The 23,273-nt window shown below is 32.7% G+C and overlaps 2 protein-coding genes and 1 long non-coding RNA gene across 6 annotated transcripts in view; 2 read left to right on the top strand and 1 right to left on the bottom strand.

Moving 5' to 3' along the window:
- The window catches only part of LOC108742238, a 12,129-nt gene extending 3,417 nt beyond the window's left edge, over positions 1-8,712 (top strand). For 2 of the 4 annotated variants that reach the window (XM_018477332.2, XM_018477333.2), the window contains exons 2-9: positions 1,383-1,547; positions 5,129-5,506; positions 6,489-6,630; positions 6,711-6,911; positions 6,973-7,127; positions 7,189-7,366; positions 7,433-7,712; positions 7,770-7,983. In XM_018477332.2, coding sequence (XP_018332834.1) covers positions 1,458-1,547; positions 5,129-5,506; positions 6,489-6,630; positions 6,711-6,911; positions 6,973-7,127; positions 7,189-7,366; positions 7,433-7,712; positions 7,770-7,983 — 1,638 coding nt within the window. In that variant the 5' untranslated portion in view covers positions 1,383-1,457. Of the gene's footprint in view, positions 1-1,382; positions 1,548-5,128; positions 5,507-6,488; positions 6,631-6,710; positions 6,912-6,972; positions 7,128-7,188; positions 7,367-7,432; positions 7,713-7,769 lie in introns of all 4 variants that reach the window. The other 2 variants (XM_018477330.1, XM_018477331.2) reach the window with 2 other exon arrangements.
- Positions 8,713-8,782: 70 nt separating this feature from the next.
- LOC108742237 (engulfment and cell motility protein 1) lies at positions 8,783-13,325 on the bottom strand. The gene is made up of 4 exons (XM_018477329.1): positions 12,669-13,325; positions 11,420-12,084; positions 10,985-11,275; positions 8,783-10,749 (listed from the first exon to the last, which is right to left on the bottom strand). Exons 2-4 carry the CDS (start codon positions 12,035-12,037, stop codon positions 9,538-9,540), a joined length of 2,121 nt encoding a protein of 706 aa, XP_018332831.1. The 5' UTR covers positions 12,038-12,084; positions 12,669-13,325; the 3' UTR covers positions 8,783-9,537.
- A 4,323-nt stretch (positions 13,326-17,648) lies between these two features.
- Positions 17,649-20,954, top strand: LOC108742243. Its single transcript, XR_001938634.2, has 4 exons — positions 17,649-17,779; positions 17,939-18,036; positions 18,356-18,448; positions 18,732-20,954. It is a non-coding gene; the product is annotated as an uncharacterized LOC108742243 (long non-coding RNA).
- Positions 20,955-23,273: the final 2,319 nt, after the last annotated feature.

Below are 23,273 nucleotides of genomic sequence, written 5' to 3'. Positions count from 1 at the left end.
ATAATAATAATAATAAATATAACACCTACATCAACCTCAACCCCGATATTTTTTGTTACAAAATTATTTTTGGCATCGATTGTTTACCTTTTACTGAAAGGAGAGTATGATAGAAATCTTCACAAAACGGAATTGTTAATTTTCTCAAATAGGTAAGCAATAAAAAACCAATTAAATGTCTGCTGTTGATTTACATGTACTTAATTCACACTATATTGTGATTAAAACTTAATCATTTATCAGGAAAACCAAATTTTCCTAAAAAGAGACATCTTTATTCTGAATTCAGAGACGTAGAACAATTTTCAGAAAAAAGTCGTTTTATTTTTTGAAATTCTGAATTTGTTTAAATTCCCAAATTTATTTCTTCAAATCTTGTAACTAGTTTTTGTAATTATTAAATTATTAGGTACTTCAAAGATAACTGGATGAGTGCAAACACCTATAATAGATAATTCTGTTAATCGTATGTTTTTGTCTACATGCGTCTATTGAATTTTCCTTTCTATTTATACATACCTGAATGGATATAATTATAGAAAACTAGCCAATTAATCTGATACAAGCAGCAAGGTCAATAGAATTACAAAATAAAATCTGTCGCCCGTAACAGCCAAACTTAACGGAATTGTCTCATAAAATCAACAGTACAATTCCATAATAAAAACAAAAACACGTTAAATCCAATTAGTAAATAATTGTAGTTTAATGATAATTATTTTTTTTGCTCCTCAACACTTATAGGTAATAGGTAGCTACTTTAATTGCGAATGAATTGAAACACGTGTTTTTAGTAAGATTGTTATGGTAATATGAAGATATAAAGTCATCTATTATTAGCCGCATCGTAGACGCTCTTATCATGCAAAATATTTGTATTTGTATGAGATCCTTTATAAACGAAAAGAGAGATAAAAGAAAGTTAAACTTTTCTTAACGAAATTAGTAGAGGTATTTTATTCAATAAATTTTACAAAAATCAGAAATTTACCGTGTGATACAGTAAAGGTATTTTGACTCTCTACAATTTAAAACCACAAAGTGTCCCATAATTTGAAACTAAGATTGTATGAAATACTTTAAGGAACTTTTAATAGTGGTTAATATTCAATATTAATGTGAAAATTCAAAGTCAAGGGTCCCGGGTTTGATTTATAATATAATTANAATATATAAAAATTAAATTAATTTTCACATTACTATTGAAATTATATGTATAGGTATGTTGAATGATACAATTTCGTAATTTGGCAGGAGACTTGTATGACCACTAATGTTAAAAATTGTTTTGTTTGATCTTCTTGCACATCTAACATCACAGATTTTGTTGTTAAAACTGTATCTAAAAAAATCTAACACAGCATTTGCTCTTTTTGTTTCAGGTGGTTTTGTCTGCTTGTTCTTCTTATTTTCAAAAGCTTCTGCTCGATAATCCCTGCAAACATCCGACTATCATAATGCCACAGGACGTCTGTTATGCAGACTTAAAGTTTATCATCGAATTCGTATACAAAGGGGAAATCGACGTGTCTCAAGCTGAACTTCAGGTAGGTACGACTTTTTCTTCTTTGTGATTAAACATTAAAATATTTTCGTTCTAAAGAAGGTATAAAAGCGTTGTAAAGTCATTAAAAAAAACCTCAATCGTAGGTACTACGTCCTTAATAGAGACTTTGATTATAAATACCTCTATTGGCAATGGGTAGGTAACTGTGGAATTTATGATAAATAAATTAATAATCATTATAATAATTGACGTTTTGTTCAATTTTACTGGATTTCTCTAATATTTAACGATTTAACTATAATGTATCGTCTGCAATTCTTTGCCGTGGGAACGTTCTGTCGTTGCATTATCCTTCCAAAACAGCGCCAAATGTTAGTTGTCCCCTATCCTTTACTTTAGGGGAGAAAACCCCTGGGGGTGCCAGATGTGCGTGTTGAGGGCTGTTTGCGTGGCAGGAACTATGCTTATTTCTTTTACCTGCTTGGGTCTTTCCTGTTTTTCTTTGTTTGAAATAAGCAATATTTCAAATCTTAAATGAAGATACTACGCAAAAGTAGAGAAAATAAAAAAGTTGTCGATATTTTTTCGTTTGGTCCAATAATTTTAAAACTTTTAATTATTTATACTATTATGATTTTAGCACAGTGCTAAATTTCGAATTAACAAACTGTAGTTTTATGTGTTGGAAATAGTGAGCTTTATTATCCTTTACTTACTGTCTAAATTTAATGTTAGTAGTAGAGTAGCATTCGTTTCGAAACTCGTAAAAATTCACCGTTTGGACGGCCAACGCCGACATAAGACATTTTATAAAGTACTTAAACTGCGCTCGACTTTACGAGGATTATTAACAAAAGTTTTCTTCGTGTTTTGTGCGATTACGGCCCTGCTCCATCTTTTTTACTTGTTCGTACACCAACTGAGTCCTCCGAATAATCTTAAACTTCTAAAATAAATTAAAAACCAAATCTATATAACTACTTTTAATTAATTTTCATTATAGATAGCTAATTGCTTTAATTTTTAATGGTTATCCCTATTTTGTTTTCAAAATACGTATTTGATTTTCCCTTTTCGGAGATGGGTCGGTCGCGCTAGGACTGACGCTGACATCATGGTAATCCACTCGCGCTTGCAGAGGTGCGGCTGTCACATGCCCAGCTCTTCACTTAAGCATTTATGACGTATATTAAGGCCGTTACAAGGACGAAACCTATTAAAACATTAGAAAGCGCTTAAACAACTCTTTTATGCGAATTAAAACTGTAAAGCAACAAATAATTACCTAAAATAGAATAGATTTTGTGAATAATTTCATTGAAATTTAAATATTTTAATTTGATACTGTAAAAACTACGCTAGTTATGATCAAAAAACATGATAGGTGACTATGATTTATGATTATACGACGATTCTTTTTTATTCGTGGGGCGCAGTTGATGTGAGCTTGTTAGCCGTCTTTTTGCTTCGGAAAATCCGCCTTGGCCTCCTCGTAGGCATATAATAGCACCGCGGACAGCACTGGGAATAAACCGGATTTTTCAAAACACCTTCGTGGGTCAACCGGCTCTTGGTCTCGTGGGGGTGGTGCACAGTCGAGACCTTGCAGGTTAGCATGCAGCGAACACCGTCGTCCTATCGTTATTATGCGGTGTACAACAACTTATGTGGTGCATCATAATCGTCCACTATTATTCGTTTCTTGAGTAGATTGAACACCTTTTTTTCTTACGAAATCGGTGGAAAAGTAAAGAGTAAAAAATAATTAGTTAATTGCGTATAGGTCTGAATCCGCGGTGCACCCTGTAAATACATGTACGTGTGTGTATGTATATGTACAAGAGTAGGAGGTCGAAGTGCTGATTGTCGTCGTGTTCCTCAACAGAAACATCAATTAAAAGGGAGTGCGTGCGCGGGCATCGCCGGATCTATCGTCGTGTTCGCAGCATCCCTCTAGTAGGCCTCGGAAAAGAACCCAGTCTTGGTCGTCCACGCGTGTCGCAAAATTCTGTGTGTTGAAGGTCGACGGGTCACTTATCAGTAAGTACTTTTGTAAAAGCAAAATACCTAAATAAATAAATGCATACATCCAGTCGCAAAACCCATACCCATGCACGCCGTTAAGTGAGTGTGTGTGTGTGCATCATCCCTTATCTACCCGACGTACTGCTGCTTGCAAGCCGTTGCATTATTTTCTTACCCCTTCTCAGGCGCTACTACTTTTACGGTTTGTTCTGCACGATTTTTATAAAGAACTTCATGTACCCGCGCTGATGCTGCGCTGCAGCAACGTCTTCTTCCACTATTAACGTCTCCTTTATTTCCATCTTCATCGGTTCCCTTTCCTCCGAACATTCTTCTTCTTTACGAGCCAGCTTGTTGCAAACATCCGTGATTCACGACCAAGCTTTTCTCTTTTTTTATTTCTCTCTTAGATGCTCCTCGAATTTGCACAGGAATAATTTTTTTAATTCATTAAATGAGGGCCATTGCCCTCTCCGATTATTTGTTATTGGCCCTCGTAAAAACGATTGCCACTCAAAATGTGTTGTCCAACTTGCGCAAGTGAGCGATGAGAAAAAAAAAAATAGTTTAATTTGGGAGGAAGCGGTGGTTGCTTAGCGAGGGGTTCCAGGGCACGCACTATTGGGGGAAAGTGATGCTGTATCCTGGACCAATCAATACTGGTTCAAGGACGTTCGCACTGAACCTGTATTATGGCGTTACTTTCCTTTTTCGTTCCCTGACTTTTCTCATCAAAATTCGTTCACTGCCGAATATAAAAACGTTTCGCACATTTCAGAGCGTAAACCTACAGGGCAAAAATGAACGCGTTCAAAGGATAATTACCTACCTCTCTATCTAAAATTGATTGCCAATGATTAGAAAAAGTAATTTGTAATCAATATTCTATTCCTTTTCATAAAACAGCTAATATTTATGTTTTAATTATTGAAAAGCTTAGTATTAGCATTAAAATCTATATCAATTCGAGAATTATATATGTATTATTATTCAAAACAAAGAAATTATCTTTTAAAGATATAAATGTATGCAAATCATAAATAATTGAAGTCTTGTACCTAATCATAAATTTTCTTTCCAATAGTTAACAAAAAGTATAATTTGATTAAATGTAATGTTTATGGATTATTTTGCGAAGTTTATCAGTCTCTATATATTATATTATCTGTAGAGTTATTTTTATTCGCCTGAGAGTATTTATATGTTGTCTGGTAGTTAAAAAAAAATGAAGATAATTTTAGAATGTTATTACGTATTGGTACCCTAATATGCTAACTGTTTTCAAAAATATTTTAAATTTTAGAACTATTTAATAAAACAATAGTTTGTATGCACCGAAGCAAAATAAAAGCCTTTTTGATTTACTTACGTTATTTGATATCAAATTAAATAGTTAAAAATTAATTGGTGGGTATGAAAATGCAATTAATATATTCTTTCGATTTATGCATAAATAGGTATAATACAGCATACGACAAACTCCTTTTTGAAAGGTTATTTCATAGAAGGATTATAAAAAATTTGTAAAAAGGATCGTATGTTTATATTAGGGAATAACGTGTAAATACGATTTTCAAAAAATCAATTTTGTTTCAGTCATTGCTGAAGACCGCTGACCAGTTAAAAATAAAGGGTTTATGTGAGTCGGAGGATAATAAGGACAAAGAAAACTCTGTTCACACGCTACCAGTTTTATCAAAAGATCGAAGTAAATTAAGAAAAATCTCGTCACCAAAACACATAAAGTTAGAAGAAATCAGTAGAAGTCAAGACTGTGATATAGAAAGAGAGTATCAAGATAGTTTAGATATAGGCGAAAGTGTTGTGGAAGAAAGATGCTCAGAACGACGAAATAATTCGACAGACGAAGATAGCGATGGCCTTTTAGTTGTTGATGAAGAACCAAAGAGAAAGAAACCAGTACAAAACCAAAATAAAACAAATATGAGCAGTCATGGTCTTCTTGAAGGACAGGTATTATCATTTATACATCAAAACTTTCGTACTTTTAAAATTGCATTTCTGTATTATTTATTGACTCTAGACAATCTTATCATTTATCAACATTTTAATAAATCACTTCATAATTTTCCAATCATATTTTAAAACAGTAATCGTTTTTTATAAAGTACCTACATAATTTTTTAAAATATTTGCTAGGATAATAAACTATGCAAAAATATATATATTTTTTGTAAAAGTAATATGCAAGTACCTATTAGTTGCGTTATCTTGAGTTTTCAAGTAAATACATATGTACTATAATAAGACCAGAAAAAGAAAATAATTCGATATCATTTTATCTACTAATGCGAGAAGTCTGTATCAGTATCTTTTAATCCTTCAATTTCACCAAAATTTTCCAAATTTATGATAAATACGTATCTTATCTAATAAAATCAGCACCATAAATAGATTGGCTTTTTTATAAATTAAAAAAGCATTAAGAAGCATCCTACCTTAGAGGTCGTTTATAAAATATATTTCGCAAATAACAAGGAGGGAGGGGTATTGCTTAGCAAGACAAGTTATGACAAGATCTAGGAGGAATCTAAGGAAATGTGACGTTCCCCGTTCATCAATTTATTTTAATGTTTTTCGTAACTTAGGAAATCTTAAAATTTTTCATTACGATAGAAAGTCATTCTCATTGCTATTTTAATCACCAGAAATCGTTTATAGGAGGAAGGGTGGACTAGCTTTTGTGACGTTATATTTGTTAGGACGGTTTCTGAAATTGCGACTTAGGGGGAGGGAGGCCTCAAAACGGTGAAATTTTGAGGAATTAAAAATAGTTTCATTAATAGAAAAATTTGCCTATATGTGTAGTTAAAATGAATCAAAAACTAAATTGCATATTGTCATTTTTTGTTGAGGATTAGTTATTATTCTTCTGTAACAATATTCATGTCATTTATTGTACTAACAATCTCTAACATTTACTGCTAAAATCTAGGCATTTTTCTCCCAGTTGTATGACAATGATGAATTCCCTCCGGAACCTCCTGCCCCGACAGCAATTCCTGTTGGACATGTCGACATGCAAGACCATTCTCCCACCAGATCGCTACTCTCAACTCATCGAACCGATATATCAGGTACCTGATTCATGGAATATTTTATTTATTAACAATTCACAGTTTTTTGAAGGATAATATTTACCCCTTTTTCTTTCTAGATTCGCATATTAAATATGAGGATATAAAAAAAGAAACTAGTATTAAATTTGAAACCCTACGATCCTATAAACATGAAATGATGGATTTAGATTCTTCACAACTTTCAGAACCAGATCATTCATTAGACAGTTATGAAGACGCCGAAAGGGGCCCTCATTCCATGATGGTAACTCCTGACATGAGTGGAATGGTATCAGGAGGTAAATTTATATATATTTATCAAACTTTGACATCCCTGTAAAAATACGCTTATTTGTACAGATCACAATAATAGTAACGGGTATTCTCAACTTAGAATTAATGATCAAGATACTCCTACAGGAAGGTCTCACGGTGGAGGGCCGAAAACCTGGACTCAGGAAGATATGGAATTAGCATTAGATGCTCTTAGAAATCATAACATGAGCCTTACAAAGGTATACATAATATAAAAGAATGTATTAGATAAAGAAGATTGTCAGTTATTTTTCTCTTTAGGCTTCAGCAACGTATGGTATTCCATCGACGACTTTATGGCAAAGGGCGCACCGATTAGGGATAGATACCCCAAAGAAAGAAGGTCCCACGAAATCATGGACTGAGGAAAATTTAAATTCCGCACTAGAAGCACTCAGAACGGGAACTATTTCAGCGAATAAAGCTAGTAAAGCATACGGTAAACTTTCTCAAAAACTAGTACATCCACCACCCTACATTAACTGTAAAACTGAATTATTTTTAGGTATCCCTAGCAGTACCCTTTACAAGATAGCTAGGAGGGAGGGAATTAAATTAGCAGCCCCTTTTAATGCAGCTCCAACAACATGGACTCAAGAAGACTTAGAAAAAGCTTTGGAATCTATTAGGACGGGACAATCATCCGTTCAAAAGGCTTCAACAGAATTCGGAATTCCAACAGGAACTTTATACGGCAGGTGTAAAAGAGAAGGAATAGAATTATCCAGGTCTAATCCCACTCCTTGGTCTGAGGATGCTATGGGTGAAGCACTGGAGGCTGTCAGGTATAAACAGCTAATAACTTGATGATGAGAGAATTAATTTGTTTAATTTTATTATAGATTAGGTCATATGTCAATTAACCAGGCAGCGATACATTATAATTTACCATATTCATCGCTATATGGTCGATTTAAAAGGGGCGTCAAATACGATATGGAGCCAATTGATACAAACAATTCCGACAGCCAATCTCAGCCAGAATCTCAGGTATTGCTCATGGACTATCCCAGTGCTCATCAGCAGATCCAGTATCAGCACCATTTGAATAGCTGAGACCGATATCAGGTCACTGACTAAAGTGTGAATCCCTCCAGACGTGATGGAACGCCTCCGAAGGTTATTTGAAGCCCATCGAATTTATTTTTTTTCTTTCGTTTTCATTTGGTGCCTTAAAACTCACGTTAAATTAAAATAATCATAACAAATCGATAGAAAATGAAAGTTGCTTTTTGTTCAAGTTATTTTTGTTGGTGAGTGGCAAATGGGTTTGGGAATGAAACGAATATAAGACGATATTGATTAATTATTTAAAAATCAATTGAATGGTTGCTTATTTCGATATCACTCTTGAAGCTTCTTAGGTGATAACAACAAGTATGAAGCAAGTAATAATATGCTACCAAAATAAGCACCAGTGACGATCAGAATAATAAAAACGAAAAAAGTGCAATATATTGTATGGAAGTCTGTTGTTGTTTTATTTATCTTGTGTAGATTAGTTTCTTTTCACCAGGAACGTGGTTTCGATGAAAATTGTAAATTAGTAGCTCAAAAGTGATGTACTTATCATTATTATTATGTTGTTGTTATTATTTCTTTGTAAACTTTGTAAAAGAAATATAATAATATACTATTTCAATCAAACAGTCGTCAAATATAATTGAAGATTCACCCAATATAGACCGGACTTCTATCCCATCGAACCTGGGCCGCCCAAGTAGCAGGCGAGGACAGTGCAGTGGCCCTCCAATTTACTTTTTATCGCTAAAGTTTCACTGAAGTATATACATTCTTATGATTTAAATGCATTAATTACAAGTACTTGTTAAAAACCACGCTGAATAAAACAATATAGGTTTTAAGAATTTTATTAGACAAAATTCGTACACACTACTAGTAAAATTGTATAGAACCTTGATTTAAAAACGACATTAATAAAAAAATAGTACGGCTTTGGTAGCTCTCACAACTTAATAAAATGGTCAGACATGTGTAGAAAAAAATTCAAACTAAAAACATAGGATTACAACCATTAACAAATAGATCCAATATTCTTTAGGAGGTAAACGTAGGAGCATAAAAACGTAATGACTATATGATAATATAAATAAGTATATAAAATTAATGATATTACCTTTCATGCATGAGTATCAATACTATACTAAATTACCTAATACATAATGTATAATAATCCTAAAAATTACATTAAAAATGACTAATTAATAACCTGATATATTGTGACAGCACAAAAGCATAAAAAAACATGCAAGATGTAAAAAATAATTATATAATAAAATTTACGAGAACATTTGAATGAAAATTTAAAAAAATTCAAAAAGAAATTTTGTATAATGATGTCAGTCTTTTAGTAGAGATTCAATAGATTGTAGCTGCGAATAAATTGAGTTTTCCTTTGAAAGCATTGCGCAAAAGTTAATTAAAAACCATGTATTATGGATTAGCACGAATAATTACTTCCAATACTTTTGTTTTAAAAATCCAAAGAATTCGTTCGCATTACGAACCATGAAGTAGACTGAAATTTTTGAGTAATGGGATATATCTATCGACAAAAACTTTATAAAAATGTATATCTGATAAAACGATTTACTTTAAATCGTAGCAAAAATGGTAATTGGGAGGATCAGCAGGAACGGGAGGAGGATCTTGTGGGATAGTAATTCCTTCAGCGTCCAAAAGTCTTAATTTAATTTCCATGGAGAGCAAAATATCCAGATCTTTTTCAGTTTCTTTACTCTGCATTCTCTGACCTATAAGGGCGTTGATCCCATCAGTCCAATAGGCCAAAGTTAATTCGTCAGGGGCTACGCAATCTAGAGACTGTAAATCAACTCCTTCAAGGGCCAAAGAAAAGGCTAAATGATGCGACGACTTCTTTCCTCTCATATGAGGACATTCTTTTCCAACGGATAGAGCTCTTATATCAGATACCGATATTTTAGAAGTTAATTCTTCGATAGTTGGTGCACTTTTTTCGTCACAATCTCCATAATGAAGTGCTTTATGATTTGGTGAAAGCCGCATAAACCAAAATTTATCCTTCACTCTTTGACCTCTAGTGGAATACTTGGTAAATCTTGTTCCTTCCACCATAAAAGCCAATCTCTGTTGTCTGATTAAACCCATTATTTCAGGGGTTATCTGTTCACGCAGTTCCACAATGGGTCTGGCGTGGGATTCCCACACCTCGCGTGAAGTTCTCTCCTGTTGCCAAAGGGCTGTTATCTCGCTATACGTTAATAATTGTAACTTCGCCCTTAACTTTTCCAAAGAAGAAGGAGACGTTTCTAGGGCTCTTAGGATTTGTTCTCGCACCACACTGGCAACTTTTTCAAAGTCTTCAGATGTGGCTCGCATCTCCTTCCATGTTTTATTCAAAAGAACTATACAAATGGAAAAACATTCTTCGAAAGGATGATCGTGAGTGAAAAAAAGAGGTTGAAACGCTTGTCCTTGTTCTGAAGGAGTTTCTCCAATGGTTAAAAGTTCACAGAGAATTCTGACCAATTCCACGCTCGCTCTTCCGAAGGGACATTCGTGTTCATCAGCCCTGCAACTGTTTTCTAAGACCAATTTTGTGTAGCAATCTGGATATATCCTGGCAAAATATATCATGCAATCAAGCGCCAGAAGTCCCGGGGGAGTTTCTATGAAGTCTAAGGCAGGATTGATATCGTTTTTGAAACCCAATTTTTTGTAGTCTCTAGTAAAACCTGAAGGACCTTTTGCATTGCTTGCCCCTTCACTGTCAAAGGCTATTCTACGTAACTCCTTAATTTTATCATGACTTTCTTGGTCCTAGAATAAATCGGTACATTAACAAAAAATTAATAATAAATGGTTTAATATATTTGAATCTTTATTTATTGTTTTTCCTGTTCAATTACCTCTAATTTTTATTTTTATATCCATTTTTATTAATGTTTATTCAACAGCTTACCAGAAAAATTGAATTATTTGTTGTTATAAATTATTTACAATCCTACTCTGACTCTTTTTATTCATTATAAAAAAAAAAGTATTTCTTCTGTACCTGAGGATCCATTTTGGTCATCATTCTCTGTTCCAAAAGCCCTAAAGTTAATGTCTGCAATACGTAAAGTTGATGGGCCATTTCAGCTCCCTCAGCTACACCCTTGTCAATTATGTAACCCTGGATTGTAGTCCTTACTTGCTTTGATGCCAAAATCGCAGCCATACTTCTACGCTTAGACTGGTCAGCTTTTATTAATAGAGCATTAATTAAAGCAACAGCATTTTGTTGCACCACTGCTGAGGATTGTAAATGCGTAATAAGTGACGATATCGGTATCTCACGTTCCACCTTAAACAATTACTGATATACACCAACTATTCATAACAAAGTATTAGATTTCTGATAAAGACTTTCTAAAGAATGTCAAGGTCTATAGTTTGAAAATTTAAGTACAATAATATAAATATCATGATATAAATACTTAAAAGTTACCTGTCCATATCCTTCTGTGCTATTCAACACAACATTTTCCAATATCGATAAAGCAGCTTCAGTTATCTGATGTTCTTGTTTTGAATTCACTAAACCAGCAATTCTTGTGATGAAATTACTCTCTAAAATATCCCACGACACTATTCCATGTTCCATCAACTCAACAAATGACAAAAGACTCTGTGTAAGTATGTTGCTGTCTTCACCCTTGGTATTCTCTATTTGTCTGATTATCAATGCCAATCCTTGCTTATTAATGAAGTCTAGAGCAAATGTTATATCAGAGCTTAAGTTACATAACTTTATTAAAGCTTGTGATTTGTCCTCTGATGTTCCCATGTTGAGTTTATGTAAAATATCTTGAGCTGTCTTTGAGGGTGAAAATTCAAGACGCAAAACAGATCCATTTTTAATTTCATTGCGATTTTTTTCAGTAATATATTTTTTATTATTGACATCATTAAATTGTAAAGCATACTGTTCAGGATCAGTTAAATTCCAGGCATTGCAAAGCTCCTGAATTATCCCACTCAAAGGGTGTTGTTGATTCATATCCCTGAACTGAGGAAGTTGGTTGGGCAATTCCACAGCTATTTTTACTAAATTAGTATCCCTCATTTTTTCTAGTTATTGATGGTTCATACACTTTACTGGATTATCTTGCACTGAAATAAATTGGTGGATATATCACATCAATATTAATATTAATTGATATTAATTTAACTAATTAGGTATGTAGTACATAACTGCACACTGCACAGGGTTTATTTTCCTACCCAACCAAATTATTAATAAAGGTTAGTAATTTATTCGTTATCCTTTTAAGTTTAAATAAAAGTTTTCTTAAAAATTAAATAATTTTTGTATAATTTTTGACGTTTGTATCTACATATAACCTAACTTCGTCATATCCCAATCATGCTTTCTATGATTGGTCAAAAATATTTAATTTGTGATTTTTATCATTCCTGGTAATATACTCCTAACTATTGGACGATAAAACAAATTATTTTGATAATAAAGCTATTCAGATATTTAAACATAACTTAAAGATGGGAAACCAAAAACTATTAAAAAACATTAAAAATTCCCTTTTTAATACCTATATATATCTTTTCCATTTATTTTTAATCACTAATAAAGACTTGCAAAAATTAATTTTCGTTCAGGCAAAACGGCATGAAATAATAATCTAAAACATCCAGTCCGACTTGGAAAGAAATACATACATAAAATAACAATATTGTACCTTTGATTATTTTGATTTTAATTGAGATCGATTTATCCTCTAAACCGACCATAATTCGTTCACAAAAGAACTTTGTCGTATCCTCACATTATCCATTTCATCCGACATTCATAGTCACGTCCCCCGTCAGCGTTGTCCCTCAATAAAATTCTTCTTTTTTAGTATTCGGAAGGGAGAGGGGGACAATGTAATTCCTCTTTTGTGGTAGACAGTAGGGAGGGGGAGGGTAAATAAGAAGGGGGGTGATTCAAAGATATAACGAGTAACAGTTGGGACGAATACCCCGGATATGGGATTTAAGGAAAATCATCGGTTTGGGTGAGTAAGGTCACTAAACTCTGAAAAAGGTCTGTGCTTCACGGGGATCGTCTAGGAGTATTTATTCGCTATTTTCTTCATATCTGCTTGTCTAGGACCAATTATAAGAAAATACCTATGTGTTTCTTAAAGAAGAATGTAAAATTTGTTTTTATCGGTACCCAAAAAAGGATAAACATTTGTACGTACAAAAGGAAATGTATTTGCAGATAGAAAAGAATATGTTATATACCTACGTTAAGAAAGGGCTTGGAAGATTGTCAAAATAGATATAAATACCCAGTCATGGTCAACAGGACTACTGTCTTCACAAGAATCATTATGAGCTCCATATAGCTACCGTTCTGACTCCCATTCCTGAAACTTCTTAATCATAAGATAAAAAAGAACAAAATTCATATATGAAAAATCTTTTTCAGATTGTAATAATAATACTTAAGACATCATTACTTTATTGACTTGTATATCTCAGCAATGGTATTAACCTTCTATCACTAACACCAGCACTAATTCACTTCTCTTCGATATCATATTTCGCCGAACGCGAAAGGGAAAACCACTAATAAGATAAATAGTGGGTTTCACTTTCTTTTGCGGTAATTTGGATTTATTAAAACATAAAATCCAACACTCCATTACCCGGAATATTATACGCAATCGATGTAAGATATTTTAATGATACCAGATATCGCGTGTGGTCGATACTCAACCAAAATATTTTCTACCATACCTCTACAGAGAATATAAAATTGTTCTCCAATTCCAGGAGGGAAACGTAACGTTCCTTCCCGAATAGAAAATCGAACTTACTCCTTATCCGGAAAGGATTTTACCTTCTTCCCTCAGTCGAATACCTAATCTTCTAGCACTAACACTAATGACCCTTTCTTCGTTATCACATTTGACCGGATGCGAAAGGGAAAACCACTAATAAGAAGGTGATAGTGAGTTTCACTTTCTATTGCGATAACTTGAATTTATTAAAAAATAATACCCAACACCCCATTACCCGGAATATTGTACGCAATCGATATAAGATATTGATTCTACGAGATATCGCGTGTTGTCGACATTGAAACAAAATATTTTCAACCATACCTTTAAAGAAAATATGAAATTTTTCTCAGATTCCAGGGACGAAAGCGCAATATTCCCTTCTAGGTAAGAAATCGCGTTTACTACTTATAAGGAGTGGTTTCCAAGTGGATAAGTTAAAATATTTTTCTACATTCTCGTCCATGAAATCAGGAAAAATTCGTAAAAAAAGAAAGTACACGGCATCCCTTCCTGAAGTGGCAAGTCACATCCGGGAAGAAATACCGTACTTTCTTCTCTTGACGCATATAATACGTATACTGTCTCGTAATAAAACATCTTGGGCTTAGGCCTATATGAACAATTAATTAAAACTAAATCGCTTCTTCGTTCTTCTTACTTCGCCTTCTATCGTTTCGTAGCTACTCTTTATCTTCTGACCTTACGGAAGCTAGTTATTGGGAGAGTCCTGTTCCTGTTCTACAAAGATTCCATTCTAAAATGTAAGTTAATTCTAGAGAATTATGGCTTTTATGTATCGGCAACCCACTATAAACCACTCCTGATGAGTGGGTTACCTACACATGATAATATTATTATTTAACTTATGAGAAAAAGTTTTACACCCGGTCGGAAAGCGAACCCGAATCATCCGCGTTACAAGCGACCGTTAATAATACGTATTAATATAAATATAAATATAACATAGCGCAGAAAGTACCCTCCAATATATTTTTATGATACGAGCAGACTGTTGCCCCAGATTCACAACAATTACCTAGTAACCTGGAACGAAACCGACCCTTGGGACAACAGAAACACGACTTTGGAATTTTAAAGTAGATTTAGAATAAATATTTGGATTAATCAGCAAACACATCAAATAAACAATAACGTAAGGAAATTCAAAAGAGAAATAACTCCAATCGCGACTTTAACGAATTGTGTGAGAATGTTTGTTGTCTTTGTGTGGTATCCATTCTCTTCTGAAGAGAGAAGAGAAAGAATAATTGGTAAAAAAGGAGAAAAGGACAATGGCCCATGGAAATCTGAAAAAGAAAATAAGTGGGAAGGTTAGTATCATCTTTTAAAAAATTTGGTTGTATGTAAGGTACTTCACTTACCGTTCATGCTGAAACAAAAACAGAAATAGGTTAGTAAAAGGTAAAAATAATAATTTATTGTGAACCCGCTGGTGGGGTGGTAGTATTGTACTTACTTCATTACTTATTATTATTGAGATATTATTGTGTTTAGATTGTGATAAATATATGTAAACTCCTTGACTGATTTTAAATTTAATTATTTTTATGTACTTTGAGTAGTAGAGGAAATGATAAAACTACTTCATAAATTTAACGTGTTTTGGAAGAAATTAGATTTTGAAATTGAGGGATGATTAAAATAAATAAATTTTGATAGTTGAAAAAATTAAAGTGATAATGTAAATTGAGAATATTTTAAATGGAGTGTGTTGTGTGATGTGGTTGTGTTCTATTAAAAATGTAAATGTGTAACAGAAACAGTGGCGGCAATTTTAGGCACTCGTGTGCCCATTGGACGAACGCTTATAACCAACCGCAACAGGAAAAAGTTAAATATCAAATTTACAAAGGGTTTGGGAATGAAACGAATATAAGACGATATTGATTAATTATTTAAAAATCAATTGAATGGTTGCTTATTTCGATATCACTCTTGAAGCTTCTTAGGTGATAACAACAAGTATGAAGCAAGTAATAATATGCTACCAAAATAAGCACCAGTGACGATCAGAATAATAAAAACGAAAAAAGTGCAATATATTGTATGGAAGTCTGTTGTTGTTTTATTTATCTTGTGTAGATTAGTTTCTTTTCACCAGGAACGTGGTTTCGATGAAAATTGTAAATTAGTAGCTCAAAAGTGATGTACTTATCATTATTATTATGTTGTTGTTATTATTTCTTTGTAAACTTTGTAAAAGAAATATAATAATATACTATTTCAATCAAACAGTCGTCAAATATAATTGAAGATTCACCCAATATAGACCGGACTTCTATCCCATCGAACCTGGGCCGCCCAAGTAGCAGGCGAGGACAGTGCAGTGGCCCTCCAATTTACTTTTTATCGCTAAAGTTTCACTGAAGTATATACATTCTTATGATTTAAATGCATTAATTACAAGTACTTGTTAAAAACCACGCTGAANAATATTTATGAAAGTTCCTAAAATTTACTTGGCGCCAACTCTAAATCGAATCGCGAACCGCCACTGTTATGCCAAAAGAGGTATAACACCATTATACCTTAACGCTAACACTTGACGCTTCAGCAATACCATCATCCTCACTACACTGATGGTATTTAGCTGCACACTAGCTGAAAAAAATATCAAATAGACCCAGCGAGTGACAAGTAAACATACAGGTACATACATAAAATACATAAATGTGTAAAAATATGTGTATATGGTGTATATGTATGTGGAACACAAAACCCAAAGGACTGCGTGGACAAAACCCCAATTTTACATATTCTCCATCTTCATCGGCTCATCGAAAATTAACAACAAATATAGATGCATAATATAGAGGACCTAAACCAGCAGTTAATAATCATAAAAAACCCAAATGAGAATCACAGTTTGACGTCACAGGCGCAGCACCTGCATACGTCGGTCCCTAGCAAGCGGAACGATCAAGTTGGATAATGGACCACCAGAGGAGCCCAATAATACGCTAAGTTACAGTTTGTAACTCACCTTATTGGGCACAAAAATCAAACAAGCCCCAAAAATAATCAAAATCAAAAAATGGAAATGGAAATATAAAAACTTGTCACTCAGGTCTATTTGAAACAAAATTCATTAGTGACTTACTTTTAGGCGTCGGCTAGACCTTGGCAGGGTTCACCGAAACCTTGGTCTATCCAGCGTCGGATGTCCAGGGTCCTCATCCTCACCAAGCTGACTCTGGGAGGGGGGGATACCATACACACTGGGTGGTGGGTGGGTGGGGGGGTCAATCATCGACCATACCATTCCATAACTATCCATAACACATACACAAACACTCACACTTCACTTCACTACCGAACACGAACGTCACCAACTTTTCGCGAAAATAATTTCATTGAAAGGCACTTTAACGATTCGAATATAATAAATTTCGTTGGATCTGAAAAAAGATAAAGAACCACAAGTTAGTACAGTTAGCAATAATTTGTAAGTTAGTTTTTCCTGTATTAAACCCAAAAACTGCTTCCATCCATCAAGGCTGCTGGTCCAGGATAACGGTAGGTCCCTAGGTATCTGCAAGGTCTTCTTCGTTAATGGGTCTTCATATTCATCTCTTGAGGACCTCTTCCCCCCTTCCGGAATTCTTCTTTCTTTACATTATTATATTCTGAAATAACCCAGAAAAAGCCTTCAGTTTCTGCTTTTCATTGATTGAGATAATATATATATTTGCAAACTATCATCTATCAGTTGCTGTATGTTTGAAAAATTACTTTAAATTACATACAGGAAACACCCTGTATCTATTTAAATTTATGGTTGAGTAGTGACCCCTGTACATTTTTAGCTTCACTTATTTTGTAAGCAACCTGTAAACTTTTCAGTGCAATCCCAGAAGAGGTCACTCATTTGGAATTTGATTTTGTCAATTTGTCAATTTAGTCACAATAAAATATGTTTTGTTTTTAAACACAAAAGCAACGCCAGATTGTTGGAAATTAGCAGAAATTAATTTCAAACACTTTTTACAAACTGTGTGAGTATATCGAATCCATTTTCTTTACTTACATTAATAATTTCTGATATTGCAACTGTAGTTATGGGGTGTGGGCTGGGGGCTGTGAGGTTTTCATAGTTTTGCTTTCATCCATTAATATGGTCCCATAAAATTTATTAAACAATAAAACCATTTTAGTTAATAATGGAACGATGATGTCGATACTGTGACTGAAGCAACTCTGAAATGTGGCCAGGGTGCTGTGGAAAGAAGGGAGAGTTAATATAAATTTCACGGTGAGTTTTTGTTAGTTAAGGGTAGCATAGTATTTTAAGGTGCTTTATGTAAAGAAAAACACACCAAACACTGATAGATTAAAAAGAGTTCATTGTATTAAAACTTATGTTTATTGCTTTAATTTACTTGACTGTTAATTTAGTAATACTGGTACCTCATATAATTTATGACTACCCAATCAAAGAGAATCATTAAACATGATTTTCAATGTCGTTTTTTGAGAATGTGACTGCGAAAATTTTGAAATATAGAAATGAACAACAAATTATCATTTTTGAACCTTTACTAAACTTTTAAGTGCATTTAACTTTTTTTCAGATCACATGAACTATGCAGTAAGTGCCCTATAAACAACCCCCAATGAAGGTGATTGCGAATCCTTAGCAAAAAATACCTACAGGCAACTTTATGGTAAATAAAAGTAACAGTTTTTCTAAATCCAAAATAACTAATTAAGTTTCCTTGAATGTTTGGCTTTTTTATGTAGTTATTTACAATTATGTTGTTCATTTGTTTAAATAACAAAAGTTCAAAAACAAATGAAAAAGTAATAAAGTAAGTGATCTCCAAAAACATTTAAATAACTAGTTCAATTATTATTTGAATGTAAAAACAGTCTATTTATCAAATTCCATTTAAAGTTAAAAGGAAGCATAAATTTCCTGTTTTATTTAAAATTATTAATTGTATATAGCTCCTACCTTCTATGAGGGATGAAAGCATATGGAAGCATCAACAGTAAAGATGCTAGAAAGTCTCCTTTCGTTTGTATTGAAGGATGTTCTAACAAGTAGATCCGTATCAATTGACTCGTTCTAATTGATTTGTGTAGATATTGACATTGGCTCGAAGAAGTCTAATTTTCATTCCACTTACTGTAAAAATAGGGAAAGTTTCTTAGAAATGTATAAAATACGATAACATAGGGGAAATTAGTAACAAATTATCGTTTTTACAGCTGAGATAACATTTCGATTGTTTAAGAGGTACCAAAACAAAATAACTAGTTATTTTATAAACTATTTCAACAGTTGGATGTTGGAATACTTTCATTAGCTAAATATTCTCCCTTGTACGATTTAGTTTCATAGAATGCAAGTACTTGCGAAACAGAAAGTAACAAACATATACCTACTTCCTGTTTTTGTTGAAATAAACAATTTTACAAAATCCTAACTTCTTATCAGCAAAACATTGACTGTGAGACAGATGTGATTGTATTTATAAAAGATTTCTACAACTGAATGCTTGCAGCTTGGTTGAATTTGTATCGAAAGCATTACGAAGAGGTCCAGGAATCAAAAGTTTTAATTATCATTTTAATACCCACAAATATATGGAAAAAATCCTTACAATTGTGTTCTTTTGTATAAACCAACGAATTTACTTTGCTAACTCGTTTGTTTTTCGCATTTTTAATGTTTAATAGGGTGTTGGTTAAGTTATTGAAACTTTATCTTAAAAAATAACAAAAATCCTTTCCGATTGAAATGAACAAGTACATACCTTATGTAATGGACTATTAAAAGAACGCGTTTTGATAAAAATTTTTTAGGTCTTTTCTGTTTTACTATAAGAAATTTCCAAAAATTTGAAGATAATTTCGAGAATAACTATTCTCTAACAACAGAGTCACTTGGAAAGACTATTCCCTGTCGGCCAATCAGTAACGAGAACGTAAAATTGGATTTCACAGCCAACCTTGTTAACGTAGTTGGGCGAAATTAAAGTAATTATATTTGGAATATTTATATCTTGATTTACTTATTTGTTTAACGAATTGAATAAAAAAAGAAACATACTTATAGCACAAGAGAGCCAAATAGTCTATTTATTTAATTATAAATGAGCGTTAAAGCTTGTAATAAAATTGTAAACTTTCAGAATTAATAAATAGTTGACTACTAACGCTAGCATTTTGTCTTTCATTTATTAGTGATAATCTGATGATCCTTAAACGATGAATTTGTTTTAAAACATTTGAGTATAACATTAGATAATATGTTGTTGTATTTTGTTATAACACATTTATTATGCTAATTTCTTTATAGCAAACAAAAATTAACTTTGGCTGATTTATTTATTGCATAATGAAATTCCTTTGGTTTTGGAGGTATTGGGTATATATTTTCAGTTTTTTAATTAATTAATTATTCTGTTATATACTTACCTATAAGTGGCTAAAGGGTTCAGTCTGTTCAAAGACCATTACGAATATGGAAATAAACGAATATCTAACGAAAAGACACGAACAAATACGAATGGTACTCTTGTGTTTTGAATTTGAAATGTGTGGAAATTTTAAAATTGAATATATTTGAACAGAAAAATTAGCAAAAATAAATGCAATCAATATCTAATTGCTAATTAAGTGCCCAAATAAAAAATAATGCTTTAATTTATTGTAAGTTTACTCAAATAAAGTTAAATATGCAAATTCAATTAAAAAATGGAAAATATAAATTTAAATAACACAAGAGAATAAATGGGATATTAAATGATGAGATAATATTAGAGAAAAGATCAACATTATACAAAAGATGAGGAAAAATTGGGGTTGAAACTTGAAAAAATTCGTTTAACATGTTCTGAATAACAACACATTAAAATGAAAAAAATAGTTTATTACTCATTAATTTTTTAATTTGACTAAACCTATTCTACTAATAAGTGTAATAACACGTAAGAGATATGTCTAAATTGAATTACAACGTACACACTTATATTGTAATTATTGTAACATGATAATGGTTTGCAATTATAAAATACGATTATGTTTGACTATAGGAATAAAACATGTAAAATAAAAATCATGAATGTGCGTCTTATTTGGTACAGAGAAACATGTAGGTAATGTTAAATACTTACATGAGATCAGTTTTATTAAATATTAGTTTATAATGTAACAGTTTTATNATGTGATGTCAAAGAAAAAAAAAAATAACCCACTCTACATTATATGCCACCAACCAGATTCGAACACGTATGTGTTGTAGTAGGTTCGAATTCTACCTAGTCAAACTTTTTTTTTTATTTAAATTTAACTGTATCGTTAAGAATTATTGGCATTATAAAAAGAAATAGTTAACAATAATAATAAGGGGTCTCCATAAAATACGTCAGTCAGTATTTCACCTTCTTGGACCCCACCCTCCCCCTTCATCACGCTAAGTCATACTTTCAGGGACCCCCTTAACAAATACTACAAAACAAAATAAGCTAATTTACCCCCTTGCGATTAAGAATAGTAATGAGCGACTTTCTATCATAATAAAAAATCTTAAAACCTGCCAAGTTAAGAAAAACATTAAAGTAAAATTGATGAAAATGTGACGTCACATTTCCTTAGACGCCCTCCCCTCACCCTTGTCATATCTCGTCATCAAAGTAATACCCCTCTCTACACCTAATTTGCGAACGTATTTTATTAACGACCCCTATAAGTATTAGGTACCATAATAGATTGCGAATGTGTATGAAAATACCTTTGTTTGATAAATATAATAACAATAATAACAAAAAATGTTGATAAGTTTTTGTTATTAAACTTTATATAACTTTCAGAGTTGTTTCGGCGCACTGTACCTTTTTCAAGCTGATTAATTTTAAACCAAAACTCTAGCACAAAGCCGGAAGGTAGGGTGGAAGGTCCTCTTCAGTGACTGATTACCAACGTTTGCTATAATTTTTATTATATGTAACATAATTTTGAATCTTGAATAACTCTTAAAAATCTTCAACATCAAATTTTTGAACTTCTTTGCCACGATTATATACATATACACGTTTTTAGCACTGATTCGTGTTTGAGTATTTATATAAATTAATTTCATCTATCAATTACATTCTTTTTGTTTTATATTCACAGCCGTATGTTTTATATATTTACCACACATGATCCATAAGAATTTACTCACTCATTTCATAAATATATAAATCTAGTTTCATCTCAGTTACGTAAAAAAATATTTAGAACATTTTGTGAGATTGTGTGACATACTGTAATTATTCCTTACTTTGCTTTCGATCTACAGTGTGGTCAGAATATTTACCGAATTTTCGTTTCCATTGTAATTACAACAATAGCATTTATATTTTGAATATTTATTTATCATCGAATGGTGTTTTAACGAAATATGTGGTCAATGTGCCCTTTCCTTTTACATATATAGGGCCCCTACATTCACACGAATAACCAGCATTCATTAAAATTTTAGCTGTGTCTTCTGTCACCTGGATCCTGCCGATAATTCCGCATGAGTCCATCCTTGAAGCAACATTAACTGTATTGCCCCATATATCATATTGAGGCTTTTGAGCTCCCACAACCCCTGCAATCACTGGACCGTGATTTAAACCTAAACAAAATTAATCTTTGTATCCAAAAGGCAAAAGAAAAACTATCGAACACGAAATAAAAGTACATAAATTAACGATTTGAAGTTGAATAAGTTATTTGTTTTTTATTTTGTCTACCAACATTTAGGGGCGGCGGATTGGGTGGTGATGAGGTGACTCATCGAGGAAAGTGTGACTCAAATAATAACTAAATTAATTTGTAGCCTTGTAATATTGGCATTTTTACCGAATTATTTAAACATAAATTAGAATTTTGATTCCATAGGGTGTTGCATTCACCACCCAACGTATTTCTTAAGTTCACCACCCAAGTGCTGGGAGGATAATGACTGGTAAATCTAATTCAACGATCACCAAATAATAAATCAATTAATTTATTTTTGATCAACAACAAGTAACTATCCAAGAACCTGGAATGGTATTTTTAGCAAATCATTTAAGAATAAACGAGAACTTGTTTCAATCGGGTGGGGCATTCACCACCCAACGTATTTCCCAAATTCACCGCCCAAGTGCGAGGAGGATAATAGCTGGGGGAAAGCTAACTCAAGGATCTCCAAATAATAAATCAATTAATTTATTAAGAACAAAAGTAACTATTTAATAACCTACATTGGTATTTTCACCAAATTATTTAAACTTAAATGAGAAATTTGGTTTCGTATGTTGGCACATTCACCTTCCAATATGTTTCTCAAGTTTAGCACATAAGATCGGGGAGGGTGGTGGTTGCCACAGCCGGACTGAAGATTTTGGCCCGGGGTGCGATGTAACCAAATGGTCTGGTTTAGAAGGGGAAGTGCACAAATTTTAACAGCACTCGTTTTTAAATAAATTTAAGAAGTTAGGAGGAAATTTGCGTTTGTCTTTGCCTCGG

Source organism: Agrilus planipennis, unplaced genomic scaffold (assembly GCF_000699045.2).
Source record: "Agrilus planipennis isolate EAB-ADULT unplaced genomic scaffold, Apla_2.0 scaffold317, whole genome shotgun sequence".
In the NCBI taxonomy this organism is placed as follows: domain Eukaryota; kingdom Metazoa; phylum Arthropoda; class Insecta; order Coleoptera; family Buprestidae; genus Agrilus; species Agrilus planipennis.
The sequence above is the reverse complement of the archived record's forward strand: the minus strand, read 5'-3'. Positions and strand labels throughout refer to the sequence as shown.

Bases quoted from the DNA above. Each gene is read 5' to 3' on its own strand.
- LOC108742237 (XM_018477329.1), bottom strand. From the start codon at position 12,037: ATGAGGGATACTAATTTAGTAAAAATAGCTGTGGAATTGCCCAACCAA. The intron at 11,276-11,419 runs GTAACTTTTAAG...TAATTGTTTAAG, and splicing joins GCACAGAAGGATATGGACAG to GTGGAACGTGAGATACCGAT. The intron at 10,750-10,984 runs GTACAGAAGAAA...GATTTATTCTAG, and splicing joins TGACCAAAATGGATCCTCAG to GACCAAGAAAGTCATGATAA.